Source organism: Vespa velutina, chromosome 2 (assembly GCF_912470025.1).
Source record: "Vespa velutina chromosome 2, iVesVel2.1, whole genome shotgun sequence".
Taxonomy (NCBI): Eukaryota; Metazoa; Arthropoda; class Insecta; order Hymenoptera; family Vespidae; genus Vespa; species Vespa velutina.
In genome coordinates, this window is record NC_062189.1 from 12,112,624 (window position 1) to 12,136,196 (window position 23,573).

At 26.8% G+C, this 23,573-nt stretch overlaps 3 protein-coding genes across 7 annotated transcripts; 1 reads left to right on the forward strand and 2 right to left on the reverse strand.

Moving 5' to 3' along the window:
- Positions 1 to 4,429: 4,429 nt before the first annotated feature.
- LOC124946367 (activin receptor type-2B) lies at positions 4,430 to 7,946 on the reverse strand. Its single transcript, XM_047486934.1, has 9 exons — positions 7,550 to 7,946; positions 6,820 to 7,010; positions 6,569 to 6,731; positions 6,348 to 6,487; positions 5,802 to 6,181; positions 5,542 to 5,728; positions 5,332 to 5,469; positions 5,112 to 5,243; positions 4,430 to 5,025 (listed from the first exon to the last, which is right to left on the reverse strand). Exons 1-9 carry the CDS (start codon positions 7,596 to 7,598, stop codon positions 4,840 to 4,842), a joined length of 1,566 nt encoding a protein of 521 aa, XP_047342890.1. The 5' UTR covers positions 7,599 to 7,946; the 3' UTR covers positions 4,430 to 4,839.
- A 976-nt stretch (positions 7,947 to 8,922) lies between these two features.
- Positions 8,923 to 12,177, forward strand: LOC124946368. 2 transcript variants are annotated; one of them, XM_047486936.1, is made up of 8 exons: positions 8,923 to 9,311; positions 9,401 to 9,491; positions 9,571 to 9,744; positions 9,837 to 10,039; positions 10,129 to 10,282; positions 10,437 to 10,705; positions 10,888 to 11,106; positions 11,197 to 12,177. In XM_047486936.1, the coding sequence occupies exons 2-8, from the start codon at positions 9,443 to 9,445 to the stop codon at positions 11,248 to 11,250; spliced, it is 1,122 nt and encodes a 373-aa protein (XP_047342892.1). In that variant the 5' UTR covers positions 8,923 to 9,311; positions 9,401 to 9,442; the 3' UTR covers positions 11,251 to 12,177. The 2 variants fall into 2 exon arrangements, with proteins under 2 accessions (XP_047342892.1, XP_047342891.1); XM_047486935.1 differs by having other exon boundaries at positions 8,924 to 9,491.
- A 1,706-nt stretch (positions 12,178 to 13,883) lies between these two features.
- Positions 13,884 to 22,964, reverse strand: LOC124947215 (protogenin-like). 4 transcript variants are annotated; one of them, XM_047489052.1, is made up of 20 exons: positions 22,511 to 22,964; positions 21,944 to 22,206; positions 21,709 to 21,862; positions 21,467 to 21,623; positions 21,317 to 21,385; positions 20,975 to 21,201; positions 20,753 to 20,898; positions 20,515 to 20,674; positions 20,149 to 20,433; positions 19,867 to 20,031; positions 19,551 to 19,742; positions 19,272 to 19,456; positions 19,046 to 19,193; positions 18,824 to 18,922; positions 18,603 to 18,756; positions 18,375 to 18,508; positions 17,941 to 18,306; positions 17,579 to 17,853; positions 17,402 to 17,509; positions 13,884 to 17,306 (listed from the first exon to the last, which is right to left on the reverse strand). In XM_047489052.1, exons 1-20 carry the CDS (start codon positions 22,575 to 22,577, stop codon positions 17,106 to 17,108), a joined length of 3,555 nt encoding a protein of 1,184 aa, XP_047345008.1. In that variant the 5' UTR covers positions 22,578 to 22,964; the 3' UTR covers positions 13,884 to 17,105. The 4 variants fall into 4 exon arrangements, with proteins under 4 accessions (XP_047345008.1, XP_047345009.1, XP_047345007.1 ...); XM_047489053.1 differs by having other exon boundaries at positions 18,603 to 18,735; positions 19,867 to 20,034; positions 22,511 to 22,963; XM_047489051.1 differs by having other exon boundaries at positions 19,867 to 20,034; positions 22,511 to 22,963.
- Between the last annotated feature and the right edge of the window lie 609 nt (positions 22,965 to 23,573).

Genomic DNA, 23,573 nt, shown 5'->3' on the forward strand with positions numbered 1-23,573 from the left:
TTATAAATCTCTTATTATTTATTTTAATATAAATTTCGTTTATCGATAACAATGCAATAATTATCCATTGTATATTATCTATACATTTATGTATGTTCATCAAATATTAAAAATTATACAACCCCACTTTTTTTGTATTCGATCGTGAATATTAATAAAAAATAGAGAAATTTTACATAAAATATACAAAAATTGTCTCGGATTAAAATTTTATTCATTTTCGACGCATACCGATGTAATATTGACTGGAATGCTTTTAAGGTACTATTAAGAATCGTGAACTAATGTTAGGATTATTTATAGAATTTAATACAATTATATATGTATGCTGATAATGTTCCTTATAAATTTGTAAATATATTAACTTATTCGATAATATTATTTTTCTATTGTAAATGACTAAAATCAATGAAATTTTAAATAAGTGCAAATTTTTAGAAAAGAATGAATATAGTTGTTTTTAAACATTTTGTAGGAAAACATAAAGGAAACAAATTTTATAGATAGTTCTTCTCTTTACTTGAAAAAACTATAGTTTTCTATAATAGTAGATACTATTTTATAAAACAGTAATAATTAGTTTCAATAACTTATTCACACTTGACTGATTCTAAAAAAATACAAGACAATGACTTTATAATTAACATAGCTATCTACTATTCGATATGTAGAAGTCCAAATATTCGTTATAATTCTAATTTTTTAAATAAAACTTAACTAATGACATTAATTTTCTTGTATAATTTAAGATTTTTGCAAATTCCATATCTAATCACAATTTTCATGTATTTTATTTTAAAGAAAAAGATGAGAATTTATAAAAAATTTAAACATATTGTGAACTTATGCATGCACATAAATAGTATTATATTAACTGTTCAGCAATTATAGTAATTCTTTATATAATCAGATTGTAATGGCAGTATTAATAATCGGAGATTTACCACCGTTTATGTCAACAATGTATAATAAAGATTATGAAAGTACATGCTCCTGATTCTTGTGTATGTATTACTTAAGTACAAATAAATATATAAACAATGCAATTTTATGTGTATACTCCCTTTTGGCACTATTCAAATCTGCTAAAAAAAGGTCATTATCCTCTTGCTTGTTCTGTTAATGACTAGAAATTGTAAAGAATTGTCAGAATATTATTAGGCCTTTTTATGCACAATGTACATTCATTCCCATTTTTTTTACAATCTACGAGATGCCTATATTAATTGTGATATCTTTGATTAATGTATGTTTATATTACTTGCATTGTGTGTCAATTTTTACATAAGCTATTTTATAGCCAAACTGTATCACTTATAATGTTTATAAACGTTAGCTTATAGTTATATATGTGTGCATATAAAGTAATAAATGATCGTGCAGAACAAGTAAGAGGAAATTTTTATATTTCATAAAAAAACTTGTTAATTTCATCAAAATCTTAGCCTGAATAATTCTTGGTTGTTTAATGGGTGTTTAAAAGGTCTTTAATAGTCAATCTATTTGTTTATTCATAAGATATTTAACTCAGGAAAAGTCATTTTAAGAGCAGATAAAGTACATGCATAACATTCCATTATTATTATTTATAATTTCTTATACTTTTTACAAATATGTCACTTGCATATAATATTATTAACTACACATTTACATTTTTTAAAAATTATTGCAAACTAAGTAAGCACTACATTTAATTACAATAATGTCTTCTCCTGAGTTAAAGAACAAGCAGAATAAACGCTTCTAAACTCCCACAATACTTCAAAGCATGTAACATTGAATATTGTAATATTTACCAGTCTTTAATATGACTAAATGAAAGATGCATTTAATTGCATTATACATTAATTCAGAATGTCAGTTGTTCAACAAGTAAAGTTTTTTCAATTATTTAACTTATTAGAAATTTCTAATTCTTCTACCTAGCATTAAAGCGCAATAGAAATTGTATATAAAACAGAGCATTTCATTGTACTTACATATCTATGATTGAATTAATATTTGATATGATCAAAATAACTGATGTACGAAAAATTAATTCGTAAATAGGCAAGGATTTTACTATGAATGTAAGCAAATTAAGAAACATATTAGAAAAGAGTATAATGCATCATTTTTTATTAAATAATTATTCATGAAACTTTTATTCATAATCGAAACAGAAAAATATTTTATACGTCAATAAAGAATTGTTTAAGAATTAAGGTTCATTTTATATTTAAGCAAATTATTTCACATTTGATGAAAGTCATGACAAAGTTGTCATTTAAACTTTAAACCAACATAGCCAAATTGACACATAACACATATTGTGCAACAATATTAGTAAATTCCTTGTGGCTTTCAACCGAACAATTCGATTGTATCTACCAGGTACTTTGTAATAAGATTTTTATATCAAGTTTTTACAATACACATGTAATGTAGCTTTAAAAGAATGCTTTTTACTGTCAAAATTTCTGTTTGTTTCTATTTTATTAATTTCAAAATAATAATTATGTAACGATCATTAATGAGAAATGCCAGTTCTTCTAATTCATGAGTTAAGAGTTGATGATTGAAAATGAAATTTACACTAACATTTGATTGTAATATAACATACAAACGACAGTCAGAGAAATATGTAGTATTATGTTTATTCACAAATAATGTAATTCATAAGTAATATAATTCTACATATTTTTTGCTTATCTATCTATTATGTCCAAAGTCAATAAAAATTGTACCCTATTATTAATATTAATAACTTTACTTTACTGGTACAATATTTGCGTGTTATTCCATAAAAGTCATTTAACATATTTCTGCATTAAAATTTTCCTCATGTTACAGATGCCATATCATATACAATTTTATACAGCTGCTCTTCAGGTAATTTGGAGATAAAAATGAAGTTTTTCATTGAACTTATTGATATAATTAATGAATTCATTTAATGTAAGCGTGAAAAATTATGTTATAATTATATTATATTCGTATGTTAGTAAATTCATCGTTTTTATGAATAATTTCTATAATTAAAAAAAAGTATTACAATATTCTTCTCCATTGCGTCTAAACAGTGAATATCTAATTGAGTTGCCTTCATAAAATATAGCATTTTTTCTTGGAAGAAAATCAATTAATAAATCCAAAAATCAGCTTATAAACAAAAAATATTAAAAAACAATAGAACTAAGAATTAATTTGTTATTATGTTTTTGCATATCTTAATATAAATTCATTAATATCTTGTAATATTTTATATAAATTCATGATTTCAAACATTTTTGTTCTCCAAATATCTCAGAGAGTATTAATGTTATATCTACAGCAATGAGTATAATCAAGCGCATCATAATACACACTCATTAACAACTTTAGTTTTGTTAAATTTTGATAAGCATCAAGAGATATTTGATTCCGATGCAGGGGTTACAAAAGATAAATTAGTAAAGCTATAAATACCCAAATAATTTTTTTAACTTACAGCATATAAAAAAATTTTGTTTTATGATGCTCACAATATTTCATAATAGATATTTTATGAAATTATACATTTGATCAGTTATCCTCATTTTTGTTCCAAGGTAATGATATATAGTACATTATGTAGTAAAAGTCTTGTACTTGAATTCATTATCAAACTGAAAAGTGTTTATTAAGATATACAATGCAGTTCTGTTGCACCTGTACTGATATAATTTGTACACTAAATATAAAATCTGACTTTACAAATATATCCTGAATAATACCTTATAAACAATGTTTTATAGTGAACAATCAATTTAAATTAGTGGAATATTTGGCATTTAAATTCATAATTACTATAAACAGGTTTTTTAATGAATAAGTTGATCTATAAATAAAAATATATCAGAGTCAAAAATATATATCACGTTAAATATACTATATTATATACTAAAATAAATAATAATCTTTAAATATAGTCTATAGATTATAATATATCCATCTCCAAACTTCATATAAAATCTTTAAATCTCACACTTTGAATAAGTTATTTTTCAAAAGTAGATCAACTGATGCAAAATGATTCATTTTTATAATATAATTGAAAAAAAGATTCCATTAATCTCTAAATGCAATTAATCTCTTTAGATTTCATCTAAAATATTTATTAAATAAATCTTGTAAATATCTGAATATACTTGCATAAATAATAACAGAAATGACTCTGATATATTTCTTTTAAGATGTCTTAAAAAGAAAAAAAATTTTGCTTTATAAAATAGGTACAAATAACATTACAGAGTAAAGACAATGTTTGATTATACAGGCACAACTATGCATTTGCTTCAATGTACGTACCATTCTTCTATATGTACAAGCAACCAACAGTTTTGTTATTTCATATATTTCACGGATTTAAATGTAAAATGTATGCTGAAAATACTGTTAAATACATAATTATTCAGAATAAAACAATATATCCATTGTACAAACAGAAAGAAAAAATCATTTTCCATATATTTTGCAATGTAAATTCTAGTATATAATCAAGCTGCATGCAATAAAAAAATCATATTATAAAATCAGCACAGCCAAATTAGGTAAAAACTGTGGAAAAACTAACAATTCAAAAGCTATTAACTTCTATATATTCGTTTATCAATAATTCTTACTATAATAAATTATAAATTATAAATTATGATCTAAATCTATATTCTAGTTTAAAAAGTTAAAAATCTAATAGATAAAAAAATAATATAATCATAAATTCTGATGATTAAAATGCTCATGCATTTGATGTTCTGGCATTTCTCACATATGTACATGAAAAAATTATGATACAGGAAATGGTTGTGCAATTTAACTAAAACTATAATACATATATACTAACTACATACTAGACTCCTTAGTGCTGATAGACTCGTTGGTATTATCAACGCGAATTAATGTAGATGAATTTAAAACAAGTGTCCTACTCAATGTAGCCACTCGCTCCATTACACACGAAGCCGAAAGACGGGCCTCGGCATCATGATCCCAACATTCCTCCATCGTATCACAAATTGATAAAAGTCCCTATGACAACATGTATTTAAGATAACGAATATATATAAAAGACAATATATTTTAGTTTCTAAAGATATATATTAAAATCAACATACCGGATGTTTACGCCATGTTTCTAAAATAAGTGGCCTTTCTTTTTTGTGTACCACACTTTCTTGCATATCTTCTAATGTAGGATGAAGACCAACTTCATCTTCAAATGGTAATCTATATTCTCCAATTGGTCCCTGTATATAAATATATAAATATATTTTGTATTATTATATTTTTTTATACAAAACTATTTCTAGAATTGAATAAAAAATAATATCTTACATCTTGTACAGTACATCGTGAAGCTAACTCCCACAATACAAGTCCACATGCATACATATCAATTCGCAAAAATGAATCCCTTGTAAAATTGATTGCCCCTTCTAAAACCTCAGGAGCCATATACCTTCTTGTTCCAACCTATAATAATAACGATAATTAATAAAATTATATATATTATTTTTGTGCATATAGGAAACATAAACTATTTACCTGCCCATGTGTGTCACCACAAGGCTTTCCAGGATGGAATATTAATGCTAAGCCAAAATCGGCTATACAAGCATTCATATCTGCTTTGAGAAGCACATTCTTGGACTTGAAGTCTCTGTGGGCAACCGCTGGCTTATAGCCATCAACTTTATTAGCAGGTATCTCTTCATGCAAATGCATCAATCCCCTATTATATATAAAAAAATATAGATACCATATAATGTAATTAATGATAATTACTATTAATAAATAATAATTACCGAGCCATAGATTCTGCAATTCTACACATTTCAGGCCATGTTACAACATTAGCTTTTAGGTAGTCACATAAAGAACCTTTTTCATGGTATGCAGTTATTAACCAAAACTCTGCTTGCAAATTATCTCCTCTTCTCTCAACACCTATAAAACGCAATATATCCTCATGATCCATATGTGCAAGTCTAAATATTTCTTGTTCCGTTTGCCAAGATTGTTTATCTTGTATAGGAAAAACTTTTACAGCTACAATTTCATTTTTCAGCTGTGCTTTCCAAACAGCTCCAAATCGTCCTCGAGCCTTAATTTCGAGAAGTTGAATTGGGCGTAATCCTAAATTAGGAGATGGCTGAGGTAAAGGTAATGGTTCTAACGTTGGCACCTAAGAGTAAAAAAAATTCTTATAGTATTTATTAATTATGACTTTGTTATGTTTATGATATATTTTCATATAAAATAAATAAGATAGGCATACGTTATTTAAAACTATCTTAATAAGTTAATAGTATATATATATAAACTAGAATTTTTTTCTACTTTATACTAACCTCATTAAAGTATCCCAATTTTTTACGATTATAGCACCAATACAAAAGGGGTAAAATTAGTATAAGGAAGAAAATAGGAATTGATATGGATAAAACAAGTGTCATTACTTTTTGTTCAGTATTTGGAACCGGTTCGTATTCTGAAAATATTTCATTATTAAGTTCCATATTTGATAAAATAAAAAGACAATGTATTAGATTTTCATCACAAAATTTTTTACCATGAACAACTGGGGGAGGTTGAGTAGGTTGTGGATCCCACGTAAAATTTTGGTTGCACATATTACCATCGCAACAACAGAAAAACAATTTCTTTTGCCTATCTGCATTTTCTTCAACACATTTTGGTTTGTCATAACATTCTTTACTATCTAAGAAACAACCCTACAATAATATATAATATAATATTAAATGTTACATTAAAACAAAAATATGTGTATATATATATATAAAACAGTTCGTGCAAGCAAACCTTCAATTTAATTATAGATTTTTTGGTTACACTGTCAATATGCCACAGCACATAACAATGATTACGTTTATCTGGGTCATGTGGACCACATTCCTCTTTTCCTGAACAACCTTGTTGACTTTCTGTGCACATAGTTTCATTATAAAATTCACAAAATTTAGAACCCTTAACATCATGTCCTAATGCAACTCCTGTAATAAATATTTAACTTTAAAGAAGATATTTGTATATAAAAATATTTATATACTGATGATATATATGTTTAAAAACTCTTATAAAGCAAATATTATAATACAAACAAATGTTTTATATTATTTTCTTTCAATGTATATAACTAATAACGTTAAAAGCTTCACGATTAAGATTTAATCAAATAATCGTATATATATATCGTATATAATATAAATGCTGAACTATAACAACCTTTATAATAAAGTTTGATAATAATTAATATTTTATAATGTACATATTAATGTAAAACCTATGTAATTTGTTGTATTTTTATTAGTATTGTATTTTTATATATAGAAGAATATAACTGAAATAATTGTTTGTATTTACATATCAGGTATGATATTTAACAGAAGTAATACAATACTTAAAAAAAGTAATATATCAATATAAAAGTGAATGCTTTTACCAAAAAAACGACACAATCTAAATGTCTCAAGTTAAAATTTCAATTAAAATAATAACTACAAGTGTTGGAAATGATACAATGGTCAATTACCTAATAATCCTAGGAAAAGGTATGGCAGTATCGTCACATATGCGGACATCGTGAATGGATCGTAAAAGCATACCAGTAATTTTGAGTCTATTAGCTATTAAGCAAATTGTAGTAATTCATCCACCGACACATCTCTCTTCCTCCCCCTCCCACCTTTATATCGAAACGCGCACAGCATGAATTCATGTCATTTTCACTATTAAATCATTCCTATTCTCGTAACTTTTAGAAAAGAAAAAGGAATAAAACTATCCTAGAGTTCTTGTTTGATTCCGTAAACATATACACGTCTCGCGCGAAATTTTCCAATACAATTAAAATAAGATTCTCATCTCGTATTATTACAAAAATACACGGCGGACGCACAGAGCAGATTGACTATGAACCATAAACTATGTGATCAGACAGTAATAGCAATCGCGATCGGTGTTGTCAGAAAACATGTCTATTACTTTTCATCCCTTTTACTTTATAAGCAATTCTTGATTGGACATTGACAAAAGCCAACGTGACAGCAAAAATTACTAAAATATCTTTTAATTTGGTAATAAATGTATAGAAACTTCCTTTAGCCTACATACATATAAAATTTCCGTAATAGTACAGTAAAATTTTGACCAATTCCGTTACTCAATTTGGCTGCCGTAACAATTACAGTAGCGGTCGAAAAATTCTACATGTTGGATTTCTATTGTTACAATCTCCAATCAGATTGCGAAGTTGTCTGACGCGCGATAAACGAAGTATCTATAAAATATTGAATATATAAGTCTATCTCATCCAAAGATAATATAATGAAAAATTTGTTTATACCACAATTTACTTTTAAAATTTACAATATATTTCCCAAATATTTCGTATAATTTATTCTTGTAACCTATATCGCAACAAATGAAGTCAAATCCTCCGTAATAACGTTGCCGTGGCAATGCTACGTTACAAAACGTGACACAGAAGTCTGCAGGACTCCTACGTTACGGTAACAGCTACTGTTATGAAAAGTGTATGTGATCAATATTAGACGTTGCAAATTAAAAACTAAGATCTCTTGTTTTTCGACAATATAACAACGCAATAAAAAAGAAAAAGATATAATTCTTAACACCGACACGTTTAGGGTTAAAAGTTTGTACTTTAGATGACCTACTTTAAAGACCTACTTTCGATGAATCCACTAAACGGATCTATAACAAAATATCCTATAAGGATATTCTATTGGTTATAGCAATAAGCAATAGCAATTCACTTGCGCTATAAATATTTTCTAGTAAATAGAGGGCGTAACATTCGAAATACTGCATGAACTATATATCAAATTATATAAGAGGACTTTAGACTTATGATATATGTGTTCTGCATTATCGACATTGTGTACATAAGTCCCTTATGATCCAGTATTTTGTAACGGCTTGTACATTTATATTATTACTCTGCTGTCATCATATAAGACCAGCTGTTAATAATAAAACTTTCGAGAGTGATTACTAGGTATCGCTTCGATCACCACGGATTTCGGATCATTGTCCTATTATAAGATTTTTTCATTTTATCATTTTTATAATATAATGAAATATAATTTTTTCGAGTAAAAGGAGAAACTGAGATAAAAAACCATTACTAATTTATAACGGTTATAATTTATAACGGTTTGAAGAAAAGTAGACTGAGCCAAAACACCATCTATGATCAGCTGTAATAAAGGATTTGACATATGTAGGAAGCGGCGGAAAACAATTCTTTGTGATATATAAAAGGTTTTAAGGTTAATTCAAGTGTAACACTGATAAAACATTCATAAATAATTTTGAGAGAAATCTATAATTATAATATAACGACTTTGATCGTAACCAGATTTAAGCATAAAAAACGAAGAAGTTTAAATGTTAAGCAGTTATGGCAACGCCCGTCACTGATAAGAAACCGCGAGTGATTGTTTTAGGAGGTAAGCATAATTGATTTATTTTAATAATAGAATTGACATTAGAAATAGAATAAATAAAAACATTTTCTCGTTATCACAGGATGCGGTTTCATTGGGCGTAATCTCGTGGAATATTTACTGAATAATGATTTGGTATCGTACCTACGTGTTGTAGATAAAGTGCCTCCGCAAACTGCCTGGTTAAATTCGAAACATACGAAAATTTTTGAAAATCCTCTACTTGAATTTAAAAGCGCTAATTTAATAAATGCAGGTAATAAAAGGATTATTGGTATTACCTGCGTATTAAATTAAATAGAATTGAATTCGTGTATCAGTATATATGCACATTTCATCTCTTTGTAGCATCCTGTCAGAATGCATTTGCTTCTGACAAACCGATTGATTATGTTTTTAATTGCGCTGGAGAAACAAAATGCGGTCAAACAGATCCCGTTTATAAAGAAGGAATTTACAAATTAAGTATTAATTGTGCTCAACAAGCTGCCAAAATTAAAGCAAATCATTTTGTTGAAATATGTTCGGGCAATCTGAGTTCTTCTGAAAAAGTAATATAAATTATTCTATCGTTTCATCGAATTAATCATATTTCAAAATAAATATGCATTTATGATTAATTGATTACAATGATGTAAAGGTACCGTGTATAGAAGAAGAAAATGGAGATCCATGGACATTTGTTGCAAAATATAAATTACAAGTGGAACATGATCTGAAGAACATACCAAATTTAAAATATACTATTCTTAGACCAGCAATAGTATATGGACCTGGTGATAGAAATGGCTTAGGTATTAAAAATATATTTCAAAGAAATATCTTCATTTTTAGCTCTATACTCTGATAAATGATATAATGTCTTGAATTGTATGGTTTTATATTACAAATAATATACTATATATTACAATGAAATAAGTATCATCCATCTATATTTATATTGTTCAGCATCAAGGCTAGTAGTTGGAGCGGTCTATAAACATTTAGGAGAAATGATGAAATTACTTTGGGGACCAGATCTTCGTATGAATACAGTCCATGTAAGAGATATGGCTCGAGCTATTTGGCATGTAGCAAACAGATCTGATACAATAGGACAAATATATAATGTTGTTGATGAAGGAAATTCCACTCAAGGCTCCATAAGTGCTATCGTTTCAGAATTATTTAATATCAACCACGATTATTGGGGTACTACACTATCTACTCTGGCTAAAGTATGAGAAGGATTTTAAAATTATTCTTAGTATGTTCTTATCTATACTTATATATATTGGGTGTTCTTCAATAAGTATTTTTATTACTTGCCCTAATTAAAAGTGCTATTATCTAAATAATATTTTTAATATTCCATATTACCCATATTTCCATAATAAAAGATAATTTATTTTTGTTTTAGACTGATATGAGTTCTGTAGTCGAAGAGGTAAATGACAAACATATGGGTCCTTGGGCCGATGCATGTAATAAAGATGGAGTGGAGAACAGTCCTTTGTCTCCATACATAGACCAAGAACTCCTTTATAACAAACATTTATATTTAAAATCTGGGAAGCTATCTCTTAATACAGGTTTTACGTATCTATATCCTAAACTCACAAAAGAATCACTTAAAGAGGTAATGTGGATATAAATATTAATGAAGATATATAGAGAAAGAGAGAGATATATAATGAATTTCTTCAATGTACCTTTATTAATTTTTCAGGTTCTTGATGATTATGTAGCCATGAAGATATTTCCACATTCCTTAGTACTTTAACTCTTATCAATAATAATTTTTTATACAGAATATTTGAATGCTTATAATAACTTACACATACATAGAAACGTTTCACCTTGTGCCTAGTGATCTACGCAAGTACGAAAGTTACATACTTTAGTATACACTGAATACTTATATATAACCACATTTTACACATTTAATAATACATTAGGTGAATTTATAGAATTTCAAGATAAAAGATCATGATTTCATAGATGGGCTTATTTGCCAATGTGATAAAGTAGAGATTAATGTACTTAATTTTATTATAATTAAAATGCAGGTTAATTTGTTATTCTATTAATTACGAGTTTGATTGATAATTTTTTGATTGTCATTTTTAAAGTGCAGAAATTGCCTAAATTAAAACAAGTATTGAGGATGTATTTACATAGTAACATAAAATAATTTAATACTATCTAAATCTCCTCAATTAAAGATAAAATATAAATTATTTTGATAATTAATTTTAATTAATATATACTTGGCCAAATATGTTTTTTATATACAACAATTTGAAGATATATAAATGATATTGATAATTGTTAGAGATACGCAATTTTTTTTTAATTATTGTGTTCAACTGTATCTTCCAAGTGCTGTGAGCGAACCTGAAAATCATTCTATTCCAAATAATTATCACTATATTTTATAGTACTTAATATGTCATACATAAGGGAACGTATTAAGCCAAGTACAAACAACGTGATTAAGCTAGAAGATTTTATTCTTATGATATTAATCCTTATAAAAATCGCTAGATATATATAGTAAAAGCCTAATGTTTGCATAAGGTGAATGCATAAAATGATGTAAATCTATGTTAGTACTAAATACCACAAATATAATAGCATTTCTTTTTTAAAACTGTTGTTAAGAAATATACAGCGAGCATTTTGATAATAAAGTTATTCAATTTATCAATTCCTGTGTTTTTATTTATATTTTAAATATAATTCATTTTAGGTAGAGGTAATATATAAAGGAAAGAAATTGCATTTTTCTATCTTAATTTTATTCAATTTTCATTTACAACAAGATGCTGTATTCAGAAAGTTCAACAGTATTCTTAGATATTTTGTTTATCATTTTAATTTTAATACTTTAAACAATAAGGTTATAATTTTATATAGTTAATTATATGTAATATATTAAAATATATACTTTTAATATTTTCCAGAAATAATATATGTACAATTATGACTACAAGTATGTACACAGCAAGTGCGTTCTACAAAACGCCATAATCTTTATAATATAATCCTCTAGATATTAATAAAATATAATAAAGAGTAGTGTGTGAAAATAAATTATTAATATTTACTTGATACACAATAATTGCTACATATAACAATATATAATACCAATCAACATAATTACAGGTTCTTTTCTCATATAAAGTAAGTAATGTCTGAATTACATTTAATCATTGAACATGAAGATATATTTTTTCGAGGTAAAATGCATAAGTCTAAATTATCGTGTCTAGTAGGTACAGACATTAAGTTAAAATTAAGTAATGTAAGTCACTCTGCAGAGCGATAACTGAGGAGGTATATATGTCTGACTAGAGTCGCCGCACGATAGTATTAATACTTCAACAGTATATGGCCAACACTATTAATCAGTTATTACTGGTGCTTATTGCAAAATAAATGGGATATAAATTATCTTGCTTATTTCATATTAAAGCTAGGAGATTCTTGTGGCTAGTTTCCAAGTTAAGTTTAAAATAAATATTAATAATAATATTATCAGAAGAACAAAACATTCATATTTTAAAATATATCATGTCGCATATATGAAAAATATATTATAAAAATTATAATTACAAAAACACAGCTTAAGAATTTTGAATTTATTAGTAATTGTTTAAGTAATGAACTAAACGTGAAAACTAGATTAATAATTATAGTGTTATTGACTCAAATCATCGGTAAGTCTTACTGTATGTGGTTTACAGTGAACTATAGTAAAGAATGAAGACTAATAATGTGATATATACTACAATATGTACGTATCTCATGTTTCTACCTTAGAAAAGTAGCTTGTTTTTTCATGTTAATTATTATTTTATATCTGAATAATGTTATTTTCATTTGTATTTTATAATCGATATTATCTTCACACAATAGCACGGCGACCCTATATATGATTGTTACAATTTTAAACTTATCACATCATTTAATTACTTAATATTTACCATTCAAATGAAAATACCAGTGCTAGTCTTTTAATATATTAAGATTACATTCATGTTTTTTTACTTTCTTTTATAAAGAAAGAAAAAAGACTTTACAGTGGGATATAAACAGAATCAAAACACAAATATCATAAATGGAATGCTATAAATTATGACATACTTCAAATTTTTATAAAAAATGCTTCTTTATCGAAAATGATGTAAAAAAGTTCAAAAATAATTTTATTTATAAAATCAATCTTTTTCCTTTGATAATTCAAATTTATCTTTATACGTGTACTTTATTTATTTTTTAACATTTTTAGTAAATGATTTTGTTATTTAGAAGCCAAACACTGATACAATCTTAAACACATATATATATATATATATATATATATATATATATATATATATATATATATATTATATATATATATATAGATTATTGTATTATGTAACATCTGCATTGTAAAGTGTGCTAAATATGAAAAGTTAATGTACAGGTAATTCCCATTTTATGGATTTATGTTTTATAAATTCTTTATTTCAAGAATTTTTTTAAAATACTATAATATAAAACAAAAATCTTTTTTCATTTAACATTATCAAGCTTTTCAATGGAAAAACTTAATTGTTAGGAACAGAAGTCATTCTTATTTTACAAATTTTCACTTTACTAAAAAAGAAATCAACTATAAAATAATTCGTAAAGCCGAGAACTACCTGTATATTTTATAAAGTATGTTATATATAAAAAAAAAAACATACAATAAACGAAATTCATAGAGATAATGATGAGCTGTCTTTGATAATACTACACATACATTTGATGATGTATAGTTCAATAAATTATACAACTGCCTTTTCTTAAAACAAATTTTGTAACAAGTATTTAACAAATGTGGAAGTACAATACTATACAGAAATAACATAAGGTATAACAGATATAATGGATGTAATACCAAATAGAAGAAAAACTTATATAAAATCACAAAACAAACATCAGAATGTGTAATATGTTGCAGAACATAAACTATTGCAATTATTGTTTGATGATATATGAACTTAATAATGTATATGAAATATAAAATTTATATAATATTAAGATATATGCAATGAGTTCTATGCATCTTGCCTAAATAAAGCTATCATTCTTAGAATGTTATTGAATATTCTCAAATAATTAAAAAGAATGTTTTTATGAAAGATATATATGCAATGATAATACATAAATTATATTATTGTACATTTAAATCAAAATGTAGGACTGTCTCAAAAATGTTCTTATATTCTACAAAAAAGTCTAGAATAATAGCAATTTTCTTAACATAAAATGGGAACATTTTAAACATTAAAAAATTCTCTTTCGTTTATAGAAGCATAGATATTTTCTATATGATAAAGATGCAGTTGAAGTTCTAATACGCATAGGTCCAATATAATTCTATCTTTACTTGATTTAATTATGTGCTCATGGCAACTACATTATTGCATGGTTCAGTGTAATATGATTTTGTGAAATATCACTGAATGTTAAAAGTAATAAATAACAGATAGTGGAGGTACAGTAACAACACTGACATGTCTATGTCTCACTCTAAAAGATACACCTTATTCTATCAGGTACTGTAATGGGTTTTCTGTCATGGTAACATGCACCAGTCTGGAATACATATACTTGCAAATTTTTCCTTTGTCTATTGTACGATACACAGAACTTTTACTGTTTATAAGTCAATTATTCTTAAAATAAATACATTTAATCATTGATGTATTCATTTAGTCATATATACAGACAAAAGTACATAAAAATGTATTTGAATTTGTATTGTAAATGAAACTTACTTTTTATATAGAAAAGTAATATATATTATAATATTACTGATACATGTTAAAAATTATTCTAGCTTCTGTTTGGGTGAATTTTATTTTGGGTGAAGTTTATGATAAAAATAATAGAAGTATTTGATAAAAGTGCAATAATAATAAAATAATATTCATTACCTACAAAGATAATAAATATATTTTTGAAAATTTACTTTATAATTTACTTTAAAATTTACTTTAATATTTCAACAAATAAAAAATATAATGATCAGTTAAAACAATTTACATGATTTTTATATAGTTAAAAATATAGTATAAAAATAATTAAAAGTGTAAGAATCATTTACAATTGTCTAATTATTTAAATTGTTATTATGGAGAATCTTTTAAAGATATTGGAGACATAAAGAATGTTCATGATTAGGATCTATTATATAATTGTTCTGTGTATCTAAGTTAATGTATAAGTTCTTTTGTAATACTCATTTTATTTTACAATATTAAACTTGCCTTTTTACATTCAGAGGATTTCTGAAACTTTGAAATATATCAAAATAAGAAAATCTACAGTTAATATTAAAGATTTGTAAAAATTACTTGATTCTACTGATGTGAATTCTATATAATCTTTTGTAATGTGAAGCATTTAATTTATTATTTAATTTGTTAATGTCATTTGTTTTATCTTCTTATTTCATTTGAATAGCGAATTTTCAACTTATAAACCATAACTTTATAATTATTATCTATATACTCATGAAATTAAAGTAAAAAAATTATATCTACTAACTTTGACACATGTATAGTATCAAATTATATATCTACTTTCAGTTCCTAATGCTAAGAAATTTGTATCATATTTTTTTATGTTTAACTATATGAAAAAATAAAATCATGGAATGGCTAGTATAATCATCATTAAAAAAGAAATAAATTGTTAGTTTTCCAGCCAATTATAAAATTGTATAGGCCTTGCACACTTAGACATTTAATGTATTTATGGACTCATACTCAATGCATTATTATTCCATATATAGTTTTTTTATTTATTTAAATTTAATATTTTTGCAAAAAAATTTGATACCACATTGCTGAATGGTATTTATCAGCCGTAGTTTGTTTATCATAATGTGTGCATAGCATATTTATTAGTTGTTCTATGTTAGGTATTCCAATGTCATATGTTACATTGTACATACACTCAAAGTCCATGCTATCATATTCTGACTTAAGGAACGATTTTCAAAATATTCGTATAAACATTTTTTCATTTTTACATGTTAAAAATAATTTGTGAAAACAAGTACATTTCTATCATTAATTATACAAACTATGGATACCTAGGGATTAATATCCATGATGTAAAGTTGACTGTAACTAAACATACTCAGGTATCCATATATATATCTAAAATCGAAAACTTTATTACAAAGATCTCATTATTTAATTTGTATGTAAAATAATTTATAAGAATTTTTCAAATTTTAATCAGAAATGTAAATAAGAAAACCTGGATTTTTAACAAGTTTACTTTTGTCTGTAATACTAATGTTATTATTCAAAAATTTAATTGAGTACTATTTTTCAAACATGATATCTTCTTTTGACAGAATCATATGATATATGTCATATAAATCTTATGGAACTGTATTAACTTTTATTTCTTAACTTATGTTCCTTTCTACTTTTTTATAAGCTTTGACTTTTCTTGCTTCCATAATATCTGATTCTACTCATTTGCAACAACTTCGTAACAGGCTTTTTAAATTAACGTCATATTCCTACCTGCTGTATTCCAATTCATGAAAATGCGAACAGCCAAGATTAGTCATTAGCGTATTCATCCATTTGGTCCAAGTACTGGAATAGATGTACAGATAACGTTTTCTGATGATATATCATTATCTGGACACCCTGAATTATTGTTTAGGCTGCCATTGTTACTGTCTAAAGTACAATTGACCATAGTGAACTGTGTATCATCCAAATCTTGATTCTCTTCTTCATTTTTTCTTAAAACGGTACTATCACGCCTTTTGTACTGTAATTATATTAAAAGAAAAAAAATTCACAATACAAAAAAGTAATACATTTATTAAATTTAAAAGAAACTTGTAGTCCATATTGTTTTTATACCTGAGAGTTTTCCGCAAGACAAATATCCTTTGATTCTCCATTTACATCCCAAGGTGATAGTAATGGTTCCTTTACACAAGGTTCCACAACACCATTGGAATGCCCTCCCTAAATCAAATTACTGAATATATTACACGAAAAAAAATTATCTCGAAATATATATTAAAATTGAATTACTTTGGTATCTGAATATGGATTTGTTGTAACTGGTGAAGATGGACAAAGGCCAGCAAGTTCAACTTCATTAGAAGTAACTGTAACATTCATTTGCTGATTCACAGGAGCTGTAGATTCGATACAACAACCGTTTCCATTTCGCACCAAAATACGTCCTTTTAGAGGTTGAGCACCATCTCTTAAAGATCTAGAACTCTCGCATTTATTTCGACAATAAATGCTACATAAGCAAATGGTTATGAATACTATACTTATGCTTACACCCAATATTATACCTATTTAAACAAACAAATATATTATTATGCATATAAAAATAAGAAATTTTGCTTAAAAAATCATACTTTGATAAAAATAATAACTACCTAGACTTTGATCAGGTTTTATATTTTGAGGTGGCTTCTGTTCATCTGATGATGAAAGAATATTATTTGTAGTGCCACCAGTGATAATGATTATAGGATCTGATGGTTTACCATAACCTGCTTTTGTAGCTGCTTGTACAATTACAAAGTACCGTTTTCCTGGAACTAAACCTGGAAGTGTAGTTGATGTTTTATTTCCAGGAACTGTGACATTTCCCCAAGAGCCAGTAGAGTTCATTAAATTCATGGTATATGCAACAAAATAATTTTGTATCACTCCATTTATGCTACTTGGCTCTTTCCATGCAATACGAACTTTAGTGTTATTGCCCAAAAACCATTGAATATCCTCAACTTTTCCAGGAACTAAAATAATCGTAAAATAAGTCAATATGCTATAATTTTCATGTAATTATCATTATAGATAATATTACCATCTTCATTAGTATAACATTCAACAGATTCACTGTAAACGTTACTTTGATTATTTTCATATCGTATCATCCTCACTTTAAATTGATACAAAGTAAATGGCTTTAACTTATCAACAGTCATCTTGGTATCATCTCTGGAAGACGTATTATTATCATTAATTTAAAAAATTTTGAGTACAAGTACATTATATAATCCGATATAATAAACTCAAATAGATTTATATATACAATGTAATGCATTTGGATGCTTCAACACTTTCAATATGAACTGCATGATAGCAAAGTTCAAAGGAATGTACACTATGCATTTCAGTTACTGTCCATGTCACATGTATCGAGGTAGATGAAACAGGAATAGCCTCTAAAGCCATGAATACATTACCTTAATAAGAAAATATAAGATAAAAATCGTGAATTCATTTAAAAAAACAAGAAATTAAATTACTTACTGGAACCAGAATGAGTAATATCAATGATTTTTGTTAAACAATCTCTTACTTCGCCAGAATTTACCATACAAAGACCCACAGTGTATGAACAATTCCTTTCTAAGAGATAAAAAATGATAATATAAATATTATTACATATAATCAATTCTCCATATTAAAACCAAAAGTAACTTTTTTCTAATGCTTTTTTCTAATTCTTTTTTTCTATTTTCTAATTCTTACCAAGATTAGTTAAAGTATACTCTGTAGCATTTCGGGGCATAACAGCAGTTAATAATTTGTATCCATCTGAATTTTCACAGTAAATTTGCCAAGAATCAAAATCTGGCTCGACTTTATTATTTTCTCTCAAATCTATTTTCCAGATGACCTAAACAAGAAAATCATAAATAAAGTAGGATTCCAGTTCCTATTAAAACATTTACTTATTTTTAAATCATTTTCTCACTTTAATTATTGAAATCTTAAAACTTAATAATTGCATGTCTACAAAATCTCTAATGTTAAATTCATTAGAATCTAGAGGAGGCATTGTTATAGTACTCCAATTTAATTGCATTTCATTCAAATTAGGCCATCCCTGTTTTGTTCTTGCTAATATTCGTATATCATATTTAGCTCCTGGTATTAAATCTACAAAATATTAATTTTATTAATCAAGTACTTATAATAATTAAAAAAATTTAGATTTAATGAAACTTTATTATTGTTAATCTTAAAAACATACCAGAAAGTATATAATGTTCAGTGGTGGCAGGTAAAAATAGTACTCTAGATGATGGATGTTGATGAAGTCTCCACTGCAATTTATATTCTACCACAATACCACGAGATTCCCTTTTTGTTAAAGACTCCCATGATATATTTAACTTTGTACTACTAATAACATTCATACTTATTTTCGGTGTGCTTTTAGGAACTAATTAAAATAATTAATCTTACTTTAGTCTATGGTACATAGTTTTAGTTACTATAATTTATCAAATTACATATTTATTTTATTACTAAAAAAATAAATAGTAATATTTTTTAAATATGCATACCACTTGGAGCTGTAGAACACAAGATGGTGGCAGACTGATCACTAGCGCCATATATGTTCCATACTCGTACGTAAAAAGAATAATTTGTAAATGGTTCTAGAAGTTTTGTTACTTCTACAGATGTGGAATTGCCTGGCTCAGGAGGAGAAACTTCTTCTTTACCACCTTCTTTTTAACAAAAATGATATATAACATAACTTACAAGCTCTTATTGATAGAATTCTAAAATTTTAAATTTATTACAACTTTTGATTTAAATATATATTTCATTATAAAACTTACCAACAGGGCTATAATGGACGGTATAAGCTGTAATACTGGTATACGGTAGAGACTTTGGTGGTTCCCATGAAATAAAAATTCTAACTGGGGACACAGCATGACATTTTAAAGAGGTAGGTGCAGCAGGACTATTACGAGATGAGTTTACTTGAAGCCGACCAGCAGCCCATATTTCTCCTGCTGAATTTACAGCTACACATTGATACAGACCAGAATCTGATGGAACTGTTGCCGATATTGCCAATTCCATTTTGTTGAATTCTTTTATATAAGTTGTTCGACGTCCTATAATTTACAATATTATTTTTTATGTTGTATAAATATTTAAAGAACTTTGTTACAATAATAATACTTTAATATTTTTACCATTGACTGTAATATTTAGAGAATCCTTTAGCCAATAAATTTGTGGTACAGGTAAACCCTGCGCCTGACATTCAAATCTTGCAGTTCTTCCATTTGGACAAACTTGATTCATAGGAGTTTTCAAGAACGATGGAGGTACCAATATATTTACAGTTATATTCTATAATAATTTAAATAATAAATTTGATAAATATCAAAAAATAATTATATACATATAAACATATAGCTTCATACATACCTGAATTTCCAAATCATTTGTAATTGAATTTCTTGAAGAACAAAGATAGATGCCAGCATCAGAAATGCTTACATTTTTTAATTCTAGTATAGCAATGCCAGTAGTAGAATTAACAAGAATGCGAGGTTGTGGAACATTGCTGTTACCTTGAAATGAGTAACTTGATGTAATGGGAGTATTTATGATTTCTAGAAAATGATAAAAACTTTTATAATTACATACCTGCAAAGCGAGGTATGAAAGTCCATGTTATAAGAGGCAGTGGATAACCAGATGCAGCACATGCTAGATTAAGACTTGATCCATTAAGTAGCCAATGATTATATGACATTTGTGGAAATAAAGATGATGATTTATATGATTTTTCACCCTTTGATCTAGCAATAACAGTCAGTTTTGCCTCTATACTTTTTTTGGTTTTCTTTAGGAATTCATTAGTCACTACACATCTGAAATAAAAAAACGAAAAATATCTTAATACCATTATAATATATGAGCAATAACAGTATTTATACTACTATTGCTCATATAGTAGTATTTATAAGTTTTATTATTATTTTAAACCTATAAGAACCAGCATCTGATAATTGTGTTGTACTTATATACAGAACACCTGGTGATACCATTGAATATCTGCAATATCAAAGATTTTCATGAATATATATTCAAAATATTAATGATTATTTTAGTTTATATGTATTAAATATTACTAACTTTGAATTATTAAGACTAAGCTGAACTGATTCTCCATTATGCTCCCATGTAACATTAGGTGGAAAGGGAACACTATCTATAATACAAGACAATCTTACTACTTCACCTTCTTGGACAGTTACATTCTCTGGTGATTCTTTAAATACATGGGCAAGTTCTATAATATCAAAATGTAAAAATATTAAGTTTTTTATCTAAGGAACCAATAATATATAGTATAATTATTATTATAGCCAACTTACCTGCTATTTCAATGAATGTTGGCGATGATCGCAGTAGTCCTCCAAAATCAGTGCGTGTTATGCAGCGATATTCATCTTTAATATGATTCTTAATATTAATAAGGCTGGTATTTTCTTTTTCTTTGAACTTTTGTGACTTTTGGAAATTCTGTTTCTGCAAAGAATAATTTTTTATACAAATTACATTTGTTGCTCCTTATCTTAATTAATATCTTATATCTAAATTTATAAATACCTTAATGAAAAGAAGAGATCCATTACGTTGTAAATTGCATCGGGTAGAACCACATGGTGGTACTGGTTTTCCATTATGTAACCAGGAAATATTTTGATTCGTACCAGCTATACAATTAAGTGTTATCGCTTTTTTACCCAATATTACATGTCCACTAGGTTGTATTTCTATTGTTGTAGCAGAACCTTTTGTTGAATCTGTATCAGAACCATCCGATTTAGATACATTTCTATTATTTATACCTGTTCCAATACCTTTGACACCTGTAAAATATAATTAATCATTTATCAATCTATTTTAATATTAAAAAAATATTTAATTTAAATAAAGACAATTTTTTATTTATTATATATCCAAACCAATAAAATAATATTTTCAATTATTCAAAAGTTTAACGAAAAAAAAAAATAATACGTGGGTGAAATAAAATAAATAAAAAAAAGAAAGCAAAGTGTGTAATTCGAAGAACATGACACGCGATTACAAGTATTTCCGCAATTTATGAATTGCCATGCGACATCGATGAGTGTAAACAAACAGAGCTGATGGCAACAGTAAAAGACGCACCTGCAGCACAAGCGGGCTTTAGTACTTCTGTAAACAAGATACTAAGTAAAAATACTCGCGCCGCCATATATTCACGCTCATTGGCACCGGTTTCACTGACAAATCTTAGCCGAAACACGCCGTCGTATAGCGAGACTCTTCAGAAAAAATCTTCGCTGCATGTTTGACATCGTAAGAAGGAGTGTTTTTGGCCGGGCCTGCTTTTTGAGCAGCTACTTAAGAAACTCTTTTGACTTCATAAATGCTTGTCTTTTCACATGATTAACAAAAATATGTTATTCATCGCGTCGTTGTTAAAAAAATGAAACCGGCGATAGTCAATTACTTTGACTGCACGTTTGTCGTCGTAAATGCAACCACACCAGTAACGCCTGCCTTCGTTTTGCGTTAGCACGCGATTCGTTCGTCCCTTGCCATCTTTCTCGCCTCCCTCCCACCCAGAATCCAAGCGCCGAAGAAAATGATTCAAAATTCTTCACCACGACAAGTACGACAGCGTCATCGTGTGGCCAATAGTAGAAAATAAACCAAAGTTATACTATCTCATTCTCTTGGATTCGATCATATTATAGAAATCGGGTCAAATAGAGCGGTTTTATATCCTCCAATCAAAGACCTTGACGTATATAGAGCACACGTTGATTGGTACATTTTAAATATTGATTAATCTAATACAATCTAATCGCAGAATCAATTTGATACAGTATTTTTATTATAATTGTATTAAATATATGTTCCTAATCTTGCCTGATTTTTAGAGATGAAAATGTGATTTATACGTATAACTATTTATATCTATCTTATTGTATAATCGTTACAAGATTGCACAATTGAGTTATCTTGTCTTGATATTTCCATTTGAAGCGCAATGAAGGTGGTTAAATTACGTAGTTAACGACGTAGTCACTTGGATCGCTGTAATCGAAAAATGTTATTGCGTTTCAAAATATTTTCAAAAATTGCTTGCGAGAGAAGCAACTGATTTATTTGTTGAAAACCATTTTTTCCAATAACATTTATGATTTTTTAACAATAGAACATATTAAAGTTCTTAACTGTAAAA